The sequence below is a fragment of the Myotis nattereri genome (genome assembly GCF_964212035.1).
Source record: "Myotis nattereri genome assembly, chromosome: X".
NCBI lineage: Eukaryota > Metazoa > Chordata > Mammalia > Chiroptera > Vespertilionidae > Myotis > Myotis nattereri.
In genome coordinates, this window is record NC_138078.1 from 2,284,065 (window position 1) to 2,297,435 (window position 13,371).

The 13,371-nt window shown below is 55.9% G+C and overlaps 1 protein-coding gene across 2 annotated transcripts in view; it reads left to right on the plus strand.

The window, feature by feature from the left end:
- The window catches only part of STS (steroid sulfatase), a 189,908-nt gene that overhangs the window by 62,882 nt on the left and 113,655 nt on the right, over window positions 1–13,371 (plus strand). Inside the window, exon 10 of one of the 2 annotated variants that reach the window (XM_081080907.1) lies at window positions 1,925–5,346. The exons of the other annotated variant lie outside the window; for it this stretch is intronic. Coding sequence (XP_080937033.1) covers window positions 1,925–2,286 — 362 coding nt within the window. The 3' untranslated portion in view covers window positions 2,287–5,346. Of the gene's footprint in view, window positions 1–1,924; window positions 5,347–13,371 lie in introns of those variants that run through there. 2 annotated transcript variants of the gene reach the window in all.

Consider the following 13,371-nt stretch of genomic DNA (forward strand, 5'->3'; position numbering starts at 1 on the left):
TGGGCAGCGCAGTGGGACCGCCCTGCTCCGGGCTCCGTCCGCGCCCCCGGCTGGGGGTGTGCGGGGCCTTCGTGCGGCTGAGACCCCCAGACCGGGCCGTTCCCGCTCGGCGATGGTCACCAAATGGGGGGCCTTCTGCACGTCGAGTCAGTCTCCCAGCAGCGGTTCTCAACCTGTGGGTCGCGAGCCCACTGGTGGTCGAACGGCCCTTTCGCAGGGGTCGCCTACGACCACCCTGCATATCAGATATTTCCATGATGATTCATAACAGTAGCAACATGACATTGATGACGTAGCCACGGAAATAACTTTATGGTTGGGGTCACCACGTGAGGAACTGTGTTTAAAGGGCCAGACGGGTGAGAACCACTGTGTTAGGGTGTCTCCTTCACCCCAAAGATCACCTCTGTTCGCTGCACTCCTGCATGTGTGGATCGGACATGTTGGGGCGTCCTCAAGGCTGGGAAGATGCTAAGTGAGGTGCTGTGTGTGTGAGATTGTTCTCGATGGCTGCATGTGCGTGTGTGTGTGGTTGCACATGTGTGCACGGGCCTCCTTGTACATATGCACACATGCATGTAAACATGTGCATCTGTGTACACGTGTGCATTTCTGTGCATGCAAACGTGCGTGCAGCTGTGTGTGTGTGTGCATCTCGTGCGTATGTTCACATGTGCATGTACAAGCTATGTACACACATGTGCATGTGTGCACACCTGTGTATTCAACTGCGCACATGCATATGCATGTGTGTGCATGTGTGTGTGCATGTGCATGTGCAAGCCATGTGCATGCATATGCACCTGCATATTCAACTGTGCGTGTTTGTATATACATAAGTATGTACACATGTATTCGTGTGCTGTGTGTACGCCTGTGCAGGTGTGTGCACCTGCGTACACATGTGCATGCACATGTGTGAGGTATGTGTACACGTGTGTGCGCACATGTATGCACCTGTGCATTCAACTATGTGTGCACACGTGTGCATGCGTATGCATGTCTGTGTGTGTGCCTGCAGTGGTCCGTGCCAGCTGGGAGACTCGCTGTTCCATCTCATTTCAGCCGGAACCCAGGCTGTGTGTTTAAAACCCTGGCGGGCAGGAGGGGGCGGAACCGGGAGCTTTAATCCGTTCGTCACCCGCCTCCGTGAACGTTCCGCGTGCCCGCTGGACATGCCCCGGCCGGAACGTGTATGGGGCTGGACTGACAGTGTCGTTCTGCCCTGGCCGGTGTGGCTCAGTGGATAGCGCATCGGCCCGTGGACTGAAGGGTCCCGGGTTCGATTCCAGTCAAGGGCACACAGCTCAGATTTCAGGTTCCTCCCCGGCCTGGGCCCTGCTCGGGGCTCGTGTGGGAGGCATCCCATCGATCTCTCTCTCTCTCTCTCTCTCCCTCTTCCCCCCCTTCCGGCTCCCTTCCTCCCACTCTCTCTAGCAATAGAAAAAATATCCTCAAGGGAGGATTAGGCAAAAGTAAGTACATAAACAAGTAAATATTTTAAATAGTAGAAAATGATAAAAGTTGTCAACTTAGAAAAAAAAAGACAGGTTTCCGTTTTCTTTCTTTAAAAAAATATATTTTTTACTGATTTTAGAAAGGGGGAGGAAGAGGGAGAGAGAGAGAGAAACATCCATGATGAGAGAGAGTCATGGATCGGCCGCCTCCTGCAGGCCCCCCCCTGGGGATCGAGGGTACAGCCCAGACATGTGCCCTTGACCGGGACTCGAACTCGTGACTCGGGCCGGTTCTCTCTCTTTCTCAGCCGTGCTGCTTCCTCTTTTCGCCACACGCTTCGCCCGCGCCCGAATGCCGGGCGCCCCCTGCCTCCGCTCAGGGCCGCGGGGTTCCGTGCGTGTCCTGCTTGGGGCAGACCCCCCTGGCCCTTCCCCGTGACCCCACCTTCTGCCCTTGTCCACCCCAGGCTCCTCCGTCTGGAAGGCCTTCCTCTTCACGCCCAACTTCGCGCCCGAGGGCGCCAACGGCTGCTTCCCCACCCACGTGTGCTTCTGCCACGGCCACTTCGTCACCCGCCACCACCCGCCGCTGCTCTTCGACCTGTCCCGGGACCCCAGGGAGAGGCGCCCCGTGACGCCCGGGGCCGAGCCCCGCTTCTGGGAGATCCTGGAGGCCATGCAGGAGGCGGCCGAGCGCCACGCCCGCACCGTGGCCCCCGTCCCCAACCAGCTGTCCGTGGGGCGCATCCTCTGGAAGCCGTGGCTGCAGATGTGCTGCTCCTCGTCCCCTGGCCTGTCCTGCCAGTGTCCGCGGGGGGAGCGGGACTGAGAACGCAGCCCGTAGCCGTGCGGGGGGAGCCCCGGAGGCACCCTGCCCGCACCCCTCACTGGGACACGCAGACCGGGTGCCCGCTCTAGCTGACGCCCCAAACGCACCATCAAGGGCCCCCGGGTGATGCCGTGGGCGGGACGTCACGGCTGCAAAACAGGACATGTGTCAGCCGTGCGCCTCCCGTGAGCCAAGGGGGCGCTCACGTACGCGCACGAGGGGGGACCAGCAGCTTGTCCCCCTGCCGTGTGCACACGGACGCCGGGAGGGTGCAGAGGGGACCCATCCACCTGCAGAGGGTGTGTGTGAGCCGCGGCCCCAGCGTCACGTCTCCCACAGCCTGATCGGGTGCCGTGGCCGGGAGAACGCCATTCGAAAGGCGTCCAGCCAGCCTCGGGCTACGCGACCCGACCGCGAAGGAAGGCCCGTCCGAGAGTGGCCGCCGGTCCATGGCCATGCCCCGAGCGGGAGGCAGCGATGATCAGTATTATCGAGCACACGCAGCGCAGGCTTCAGCACGCGTGGGTTCGTGGCGCACGAGAAGGAGGAGGCGTGTAAGGCCCGGAGCCCGGTGGCGATCCCAGCGTCACAGACATCGCCGCTGATGTGATCGCACGGCGACGCCTGAGAGTCCATCTTCAAGGTGATCGTGTCCGTCCACGTTCCCCATCCTCGCCGGCTGTGGACCTTGGGACACGTGATGTGGAACCGTGTGCCAGAGGGCCACGTAACGTGAAGCATGTAGTTACATGATGCGAACGTACGTGACATTGACGTGAGGGAGGAGCTGTCCGATCTGTGCACCGTCGGGAGAAAATGAAGGATACGTGTTCTGTTCGTCGTTCGCGTTCAGAGAGCGTTGCCTCAGAGCCGCGTGGCTCACCAGCACGACCCGGGTTCCCCAGAACTCGGCTGTGTTGGTCACGGCCTTGCGCCATCTGCAGGTCTTTGCTGGGACCATCCCACAGGAAAATGGAATTATTTGGCTCGAGAGGGACCTCAGCTTGCTTGCTTTTCTAAAGAAAAAATGACCGAATGTATTGGGGGGACGTTGGGCGATAAAGCTGTGTAGGTTTCGGGGGGAGAATTGATTGATAATCCGCCACCGGTATCGTGTGTCGCGTGTTCGCCACCCCAGCCACGTCCCCCTGCGTCTCCAATGACTCCCCCTTTGCCCTCTCCTACCTCCCCCCACCCCCGTCCCGCTGATAATCACTGTATTGTTGTCTGTGTCTGTGAGTTTGTTTTTGTTGATTTCCTAGGAGGGAGATGGAGAGAGAGAGAGAGAGAAGCATCCATGATGAGAGAGAATCACGGACCGGCTGCCTCCTGCACGCCCCCTACTGGGGATCGAGCCCGAAACCCGGGCCTGTGCCCTTGAGCGGGAATCGAACCCTGACCTCCTGGTTCCATCAGAGGTTGACATTCAGCCCCGGAGCCACGCCCGCCGGGCTGTTGTTACCCCTTTTATTCCCAGCATTTCAACGGTGACACACGCACAGGCGTTCACTCGTCGACGAGGTCAGTACGACGGCGTGAAGACCAAAGCCGAGGCGATGAAGGAGCCGGCGGGAAGCGGACCGGGGCCCCCCTGATGGCCGGGTCCGGGGAGGAGGGGGGAGCAGAAACGGGGCCCGCCTCTCGCCGGCGTCGGAAGAGGGTTCCGTGTCACACGCGGGCATCCCGGTGAGGGTCCGCCAAGCCCTGTTGTCGCGGTAACGCGCTGGGAGTCGAAATAAAGTCCCCCTTGGCCACGCAGGACGCTGGGGTCCGAGCGCTCCTTTCTCCGCGCGACTCGGTTCAGCACGCGTGTGGTGTGCACGCCGCACGCAAGGTCCAGCTCAAGGTTTGCCTCCGAGGTCCCTAGGGCAGGCGTGTCACACGCACGGGCGCACACGGGCCAGATACACACGGTTGACGTGGACGTGGCCGCAAACAAACCCAAAGCTCCCATTTTCACAGAAACGTAGGTTTGTTCCGATAGAGACGTGCTGAATGCAGAGGGCTGAAATAAATGGGTCGTCGTGAACATGAAATGATAGGACATTTTAATAAAAATGAATGTTTCTTTTCTTGAACGTTCACTTACCAGACACCGAATAAAGGCATAAATGAATTTACGTCATGCAGATAAACCCGTTTTTCTTGTTCTCCGAAAGCGAGGTATTTCCTGTTGCGCACACCAGGCAAGTCAGTCCCAGACGAAGGCCCCCGGCTGCTAGAACGTTCGCTGCCGGCATCAGTGGGGAGAGATGGCGCGCCTGCTCGTAAGGGACATGAATGCAACACGATGACAGTCATCGGTCATTAGCGGACGTCGTAATTCGTGATTAATAATATCGTACAACAGGATAGTGTAGAAATTAAGTGGCGAAATTTTTATCAACACATTTCTTTTTTTTTATTTTTAATATATTTTATTGATTTTTTACAGAAAGGAAGGGACAGGGATAGAGAGTTAGAAACATCAATCAGCTGCCTCCTGCACACTCCCCACTGGGCATGTGCCCGCAACCAAGGTACATGCCCTTGATGGGAATCGAACCTGGGACCCTTGAGTCTGCAGGCCGACGCTCTATCCACTGAGCCAACTGGTCAGGGCTTATTAACACGTTTCTTACAAGCCGTCCTATTGGCTGGGTTGCAGAAATATCCGTTGTGGGCCGCATGTGGCCCGCAGGCCGCGAGTTTGACATGCCAGGCCTAGGGCAGGGGTGGGCAACCTTTGTGTGGGTGCGTGCCAAAACCGGCAAGATCTCTGACTCCAAACTCTTCTTTGTGCCAACCCTAATTTTTTGAGAACGTGTCACGCCTATTTGCTATCTCTTAAGGTGTCCGTCTGTGAAGAACCTTGAAGAAATAATAAAATTCATTCGAACGACAAAAGCACAGTCTATGATGATGAAAGATACATTTTTATTTTTTATTTTTTTATTTTATTTTTTTAATATATTTTATTGATTCTTTACAGAGCGGAAGGGAGAGAGATGGACGGTTACAAACATCAATGAGAGAGAAACATCGATCAGCCGCCTCCTGCACGCCCCCTACTGGGGATGTGCCCGCAACCCGGGTACATGCCCTTGACCGGAATCGAACCCGGGACCCTTCAGTCCACAGGCCGACGCTCTACCCGCTGAGCCACACCGGTTTCGGCCGTTTATTTTTTGGCGTCTACATGTACACTGATAGTCGGACAGAAAACGTCATGGCTCCGTGTGATAGGATCAGTGGGACTTTGGCTGCTGCGTCGCTGATGACGGAGATTTGACATCAGGTTTATGTTCCGTGACCTTCAGGGATAGGCAGGCGCTGCTGCTTTCATCCGTCAGGCTCCTCCTGTGACGAGACTGGACAGAATTCATCCCTGAGCTCAAAGATTCACAATTGTAAATGGAAGATTATAAGAGAGGGTTTCGCGTGCCAGAGAAAGTTACGGGCGCGCCGTGTTTGGCACGCGTGCCAGGGGTTGCCCGCCCCTGGCCTAGGGCTTAGGGGACCGGGTCAGGCGTGCGGAGATGGGGAAGACGTCACTAGCCCCGGACCCCCATGGGGCGCAGAGGGTCGGGCGAGGCCACGTTATCCGTCGCACACTGGGTGCGGCCTTTTCCCGGGCTCCCCAGCGTGTCTCTCTGCTTGTTTCCCCATCACCCCTCCCACTTGGCAGCCTCCCGCATGCATCGCAGCCAGGGCGGGGGATGCGAACCCACAACCCACGTATGCGTCTCTATCGGGAAATCGAACCTGCAGTCCCTTGGTGCGTGGGCTGACGTTCCAACCACCATATCTGTTGCTTCTAGGTTCCATGTGTAAGAGAAAGATATGACACTTATCTTCATCTGCAGGCCTTATTATCTATACTAATGAAAGGGCAATATGCTAATGAGACTGGATAGACTGGACGTACTTCCGGACGTCCTTCCGGACAAAGCCACGGTGGCGGGGCCAAGGCAGAGGCGCTTAGGGGCGATCAGGCAGGCAGGTAGAGGGATTAGGGGTGATTAGGCCAGCAGGGGAGAGCAGTTAGGGGCGATCAGGCTGGCAGGGGAGGGCAGTTAGGGGCGATCAGGCTGGCAGGCAGAGTGGTTAGGGGCTATTAGGCAGGCAGGGGAGAGCAGTTAGGGGTGATCAGGCTGGCAGGGGAGAGCGGTTAGGGGTGATCAGGCCGGCAGGGGAGGGCAGTTAGGGGTGATCAGGCCGGCAGGGGAGAGCGATTAGGGGCGATCAGGCCTCCAGGGGAGGGCAGTTAGGGGCGATCAGGCTGGCAGGCAGAGTGGTTAGGGGCAATTAGGCAGGCAGGTAGAGGGGTTAGGGGCGATCAGGCAGGCAGATAGAGCAGTGAGGGGCGATCAGGCCGGCAGGGGAGGGCAGTTAGGGGTGATCAGGCCGGCAGGCAGAGTGGTTAGGGGCGATCAGGCCGGCAAGTGAGCAGTTAGGAGCCAGCGGTCCCGGATTGTGAGGGGGATGTCCGACTGCTGGTTTAGGCCTGATCTCGTCAGACATCCCCTGAGGGGTCCTGGATTGGAGAGGGTGCAGTCCAGGCTGATGGACCCGCCCCCCCCCCGCCCCCCCGTGCATGAATTCCGTGCACCTGGCCTCCAGTAGTTAGCCTAATACCCTCTAGCTCCATCCATGTTGTTGCAAATGGCATGATTCCATTCTTTTTCATGGCTGACTAGTACTCCATCGTGTATATGTTCCCCATCTCCTCTATCCATTCATCTACCAGTGGCCACATAGAGTGCCTTCATGTGTTTTAAAATCAGCGGTAAAAGACATGAACATTTGGGGGTGAAGGTGATGCACACATGGGTGCCAACACAGTGGTGAAATAGAGTTTGTGTTTAAATGTATTACTCTTTTTTTCCCCTCAGAGAGAAAGGGAGAGGGAGAGAGAGAAACATCAACGATGAGAGACAATCACTGATTGGCTGTCTCCTGCACGCCCCTTACTGGGGATCAAACCCGCAACCCGGGTATGTGACCATGACCGGGAATCGAATCCGGGACCCTTTAGTCCGCAGGCCGATGCTCTATCCACTGAGCAACCTGGCTGGGACCAATGTTTTATGTTTTTATGTAACACTAGAGGCCCGGTGCACAAAATTCATGCACTTGGGGTGGCGGGGGGGAGTTTGGTCCCTCAGCCCGGAGTGCAAGAGGGTGCAGGCCAGGCCGAGGGACCCCACTGGTGCACGATTGGGGCTGGGGAGGGACCGTGGGAGGGCTCCAGGGCCTGTCCGGCCCGTCTCACTCAGTCCCGATTGGCCGGTCCCCAGCAGCAAGCTCACCTACCGGTCAGTGCGTCTGCCCCCTGGTGGCCAGTGCACGTCATAGCGACTGGTCGAACGGTCGACTGTCTGCCCCCCTGGTGGTCAGTGCACGTCATAGCGAGCGGTTGAGCAGCCTTAGCATATCATTAGCATATGACGCTTTGATTGGTTCAATGGACAACAGGACGACCAGACACTTAGCATATTAGGCTTTTATTCCATAGGATGCCTTTAGCTTAAAGCATAGCTATATGTCTTTATGTTCATGGTTCTGTAAACATTTTAATTGGACCTGGACTCAGGTGAAACCACTGCTTTGCTCCCCAGGAAATTGGAGCCGAGACATTAGGAGAGTTTAAAATTAGTTATAAAATCATTGTTCTGCTCGGCCAGTGTGGCTCAGTGGTTTTGCATCGACCTATGAACCAGGTCACAGATCGATTCCCGGTCAGGGCACATGCCCGGGTTGCGGGCTACACCCCCAGTGGGCGGCGTGCAGGAGGCGGCCGATCCGTGATTCTCTCTCATTATTGATGATTCTCTCTCTCCCTCTCCCTTCCTCTCTGACATCAATAAAAATATACTTAAAAAATAAAATAAAAAAAGGTACCAGGGCCGTCGTGTATAACGGTCCTGGTTAATGCAGGACAGCGGTTCTCAACCTGTGGGTCGCGACCCCTTTGGGGGTCAAGCGACCCTTTCACAGGGGTCGCCTAAGACCGTCGGAAAACACATATATAATTACGTATTGTTTTTGAGATTAATCACTGTGCTTTCATGATGTCCAATGTGTAACCATGAAAATCCATCCTGCCTATCAGATGTTTCCATGACGATTCATAACAGCAGCCACATGACAGTTATGAAGCAGCAACAGAAATAATTTTATGCTCGGGGGTCCCCAGAACATGAGGAGCTGAACTCAAGGGTCGCGGCCTTAGGAAGGTTGAGAACCGCTGATGTAAGAGCTGCTTGCTTCCTGTGCTGTTAAAAGTCGGGGTTGCAAACAGTCCGTGAACGCCAAGCCCTGATCTGCCGGTTAAACCCACAGGGACCCTCGGCAGGAGCTTCTGGCAGGCAGGGACGGGCGTGCGTGGCGTTTCGATCAGACACGGGAGATGCTCGGGGGTCAGAGGTTGCCGAGGGAACGAGGGCTCGGGCCAGCCCCCCATTAGCGGCGGAATCAGGGGCCCTGCCCTCCTGGCACCGTCTAGAGAGCAGATGAGGTGTCTGCAGCGTGGAGGTGAGGCGGGGTGTCTCCGGGGCCGTGCTGATGGGAGGGGCTGGGACCCAGGTGGGGTGAGCTTTGCTGACACTCATTCATCCCCCGGGCGGCCGATGGTGAGGGCGTTAGGGGGCGCGTCTGTGTCGCCGTCATGGGCAGAGGGGTCCGCCCTGTTTCAGAAGCGGAAATGGAAACGGGAAACAGGACGGCAGCCGGCCGCTGTGGGCTCAGATTTAAGCATTAACCACTCGATTTAAAAAAAAAAAAGTAAAGGCGTAGATTTAAAAAATATATATAGATTTTTATTTATTTGAGAGAGAAAGGGAGAGGGAGAGAGAGAGAGAGAATCATCCATGATGAGAGAAAATCATGGGTCGGCCGCCTCCTGCATGCCCCTGACTGGGGATGGAGCCCACAACCGGGTATGTGCCCTTGACCGGGAATCGAACCCGGGACCTTTCAATCCTCAGGCCGACGCTCTGTCCACTGAGCCACACCGGCCAGGGCTGTATGTCAACACGTTTTTACAATATATTTAAAGGACAGAGATTATACAGTAGGAACAACGATGCTCATTGCATCCCGCTCTTACGACTCTGAACCAAGTCCAGCTGTCTTTTCGACCTTAAATCATTTCAACGTTTGCCCTCCCACCCCCACCCCATTAATGCTTAGTGCAGCGGTTCTCAACCTGTGGGCAGCGACCCCTTTGGGGGTCGAACGGCCCTTTTACAGGGGTCGCCTCAGACCATCGGAAAACACATCTATAATCACATATTGTTTTTGTGATTGATCACGGTGCTTTCATGATGCTCCATGTGTCACCATGAAAATCCATCCTGCAGATCAGATGTTTCCATGACTATTCGTAACAGCAGCCACATGACAGTCATGAGGCAGCCACGAAAATAATTTTACGGTTGGGGGTCCCCACAGCATGAGGAGCTGTATTCAAGGGTCGAGGCGTTAGGAAGGTTGAGAACCGCCGGCTGAGTGCGTTCCGGAGGTAAAAATTGTGTCCTGCTACTATTTTCCGTAACAACGTTCGAATGGGCAACTTGTGTCACAGGAATAGTTACATCCCTGTTGCATTTCGTTTCCATCAGAGCCAGGCAACGTGAATGATTCCCAAAGTCTGGCCCTGGCCGGTGTGGCTCAGTGGTTAAGCGTCGGCCTGAGGATTGAAGGGTCCCGGGTTCGATTCCCGGTCAAGGGCACAGGCCCGGGTTGTAGACTCCATCCCCAGTAGGGGGCGTGCAGGAGGCAGCTGATCCATGATTCTCATCATTGATGCTTCTCTCTCTCCCTCTCGCTTTCTGTCTGAAATCAATAAATTAATATACTTTATTTATTTTCAAATATATCTTTATTGATTTCAGAGAGGAAGGGAGAGGGAGAGAGAGAGATAGAAACATCCATGATGAGAGAGAATCATGCACCGGCTGCCTCCTGCACGCCCCCTACTGGGGATCAAGACCGCAACCCATCCAGGCCCTCAACTGGAATCGAACCCGGGACCCTTCAGTCCGCAGGCCGGTGCTCCATCCACTGAGCCACACCAGCCAGGACCATACAAATATATTTTTAGATAAAAGACGATACACAAGAGGTTGGGGATCCCATTGGCCATCAGTCACGTTCCGGCAACGACCCAGGACGCGTCGGCCGATCTTCCCTGATCTCAGGTGCTGCGTGAGGACGCCCCTGACGGTCGCGGCGGCCGCTGTGATGACTTAGGGAGACGAGCCAGGACTCCCGACCTTCGCACCTCAGCCGCTTGTGTCTCCGCCGCGAGCCAGGATCCCACGTGAGCTCATCGCACACCAGGCTGTAAAATCACATGTTTTCTCTGCTTCCCTACACGCGTTCCCTAGAAATGGAAGACTTCGCTTCTGAAGGTGCAGAGGTGCGTCCCTGGGAAATGACAGATGGCTCGACGGCCTCGCGCTGGCCCCGGCACATGGCACGCTGCCCTGTCTCCACGTCCCCGGCCGACCGTTCCGCTGCCGGCCAGGCAGCCACGCCAACGTGGACGCCGCAAAGGCCAAAGGCGGTGAGCGTCGCCCGCCCGTGTTTGAAGCATTCGGCGACAGCGTGGAATTCAGCCGTCCTCTCTGCTAGGGGTGTCCCTGGCTGGTTGTCGTCGGCGACGTCTCCCCAGATGTCTGCACGCCTGCCGTGGCCACGCCCGTTCTGGCCAATGATTCCTGTCCCCCGGCGTGACTGACAGCCAGGGACCTTCCCTGTGGCACCCCAACTTTACTGGGCATGCGTCTGTCTCCCCTTCGTTGGACCCCTCCCTCCACTGTTTTGCAGGGAATGGACTGGGGTGGGGGGTGTCCCCTGGGCAGTGCAATATTGCTGCTTCCTGGTGAAGCTGCCCGCATAGCAAGTCTGCAATGTCCGCCCCCCACCCCTCCTTTGCTCCTTTCCTGTTAATCATCACTAGCTGAATTACAACAATTACAGAATCAGTGGTCAGTGTTACAATCTCCGTATATATATATAAAAGGCGAAGTGACCAACCGTCCGACCGACTGTCCGACCGTCCGTCCGACCGACAACCTGACCACCCATCCAGCCGGCCAGTACATATGACGTGCACTGGCATTTTAAAAATAAACGTTGAGGCGGGGGGGGGGGGCGGGCTGGGGGTTAATGGGGGGGATGAGGACACATGTAATATCTTAATTGATAAAGAAATTAAAGATTGGAAGAATAAAAAAATAAAAATAAACGTTGACTCGCGCATGCACGTTACATATAAAGCTCTCTCTGGCGCCAGCCGCACGCGTGTGTTTCGATCTGTCATTGCCGATGGTGAACTTGGTTGACAGTTCTGTTATAGAGAAAGGGCGGATAGCGATATTCAAACATTTCTTCTAATTGATTTCCTTTCAATGTGCACGAATCCGTGCACCGGGCCATGAGTCTATTTCACACAAGTTTTATCAATAAAAGCGAAGGGAGCCCTGGTTGGTGTGGCTCAGTGGACAGAGCGTCGGCCTGCGGACTGAAGGGTCCCGGGTTCGATTCCCGGTCGAGGGCACATGCCCGGGCTGCGGGCTCGGTCCCCAGTAAGGGGCGTGCGGAAGGCAGCCGATCCATGATTCTCTCTCATCCTGGATGTTTCTCTTTCTCTCCCCCTCTCCCTTCCTCCCTGAAATCCATAAAAATATATTTAAAAAATAAATAAAATAAAAGCAAAAGGAAATGATGCCAGCAGCTCTGAACGTGGTCCGCGTGAGGACCTGCAAAATTTTTTCTCTTCCCTGTAAAGAATCAGTTCTACAGCTGGAAATGGGGTGAGATATGACTTTTATGGGTGCCTGGTCATTAACCACAGGCTGTGAGCGAGCCGGGGAGCATTTATTCGAGGGCGACAGTGGCATCGCGGGCAGAGCAATGCACTTGGTCGGATTTTTGACTGGCGAGTGCAATCCCTCATGCCCCAACTCGTTGGAGGCCTGGAAAAAAAACCACTGCCTTGGGCAGCAGCTGACGGAGCAGATCGGGCCTGGAGCCCGGTTCATTCCTCCTTCCTAGGGGACGGTTTATCTGTCTGGAGTTTGCCGCGAGCAAGCAGCCCTTTCGCCGAGATTACGGAGAAGTTCTACACGCAGCACAACCTACAAGGGCTACGATCTGGGAACAGCCCCAGTGCCCACCTGTAGCCGAGTGGGTAAGACAGCTGTGGTGTGTGTACACCGTGGAATACTACGCAGCCCTGAAAAAGGAGGATCCCTTGCCCTTCGAGACAGCACGGAGAGGCGTGGAGAGCGTGACGCTGAGCGGTATAAGCCGGTCGGAGAAAGACACGTATCCCATGGTCTCACTCACGCCTGGGATGGAATGAACCAAGTAAACTGATGAAGGGAGGGGATCCAGGGACATGGAGCAGGGTGCGGAATCTCGGAGGGAAGGCGGGCGAGGGTGGGTGGGTGGGAAGTCGCCTACCGAGGACCTTGTATGCACGTGTGCATGACTCCTGGACACAGACAATGGGGGCGGGGGTGAGGGCCTGGGGTGTGGGGGGAGCGGGGGACAGGGGGCTGGAAATTTCCAGTCACTCCCTTGGGTTTGAGGCACTTTGTTGGCAATCTTTGGCCTTTAACCCTCCAATCCTCGTGCCTTGTTTTAATTCCATGAAGCAATGACCCTTAATTGGAGGCCTTCAGAGAGTGTATCCGCTCTGGCCCAGGCTTTGGGTTGGAAATGGTCATATATTAGTCAGCTATCCTATAGAATAAAAGCCTCATATGCTAAGCGTCCGGTTGTCCGGTCATCCATTCAACCAATCAAAGCGTAATATGCTAATGATAGGCTAAGGCTGCCCAACCGCTTGCTATAACGTGCATGGACCACCAGGGGGCAGACAGTCAACCGGTCAAATAGCCGCTATGACGTGCACGGACCACCAGGGGGCAGACACGCCGACCGGTAGGTTAAATTGCTGCTGGCGTCCGGCCGATCGGGACTGAGTGAGACGGGCCGGACACACCCTGGAGCCCTTCCGGGGTCCCTCCCCGGCCCTGGTCGTGCACCCGTGGGTCCCTCGGCCTGGCCTGCACCCTCTCACAATCTGGG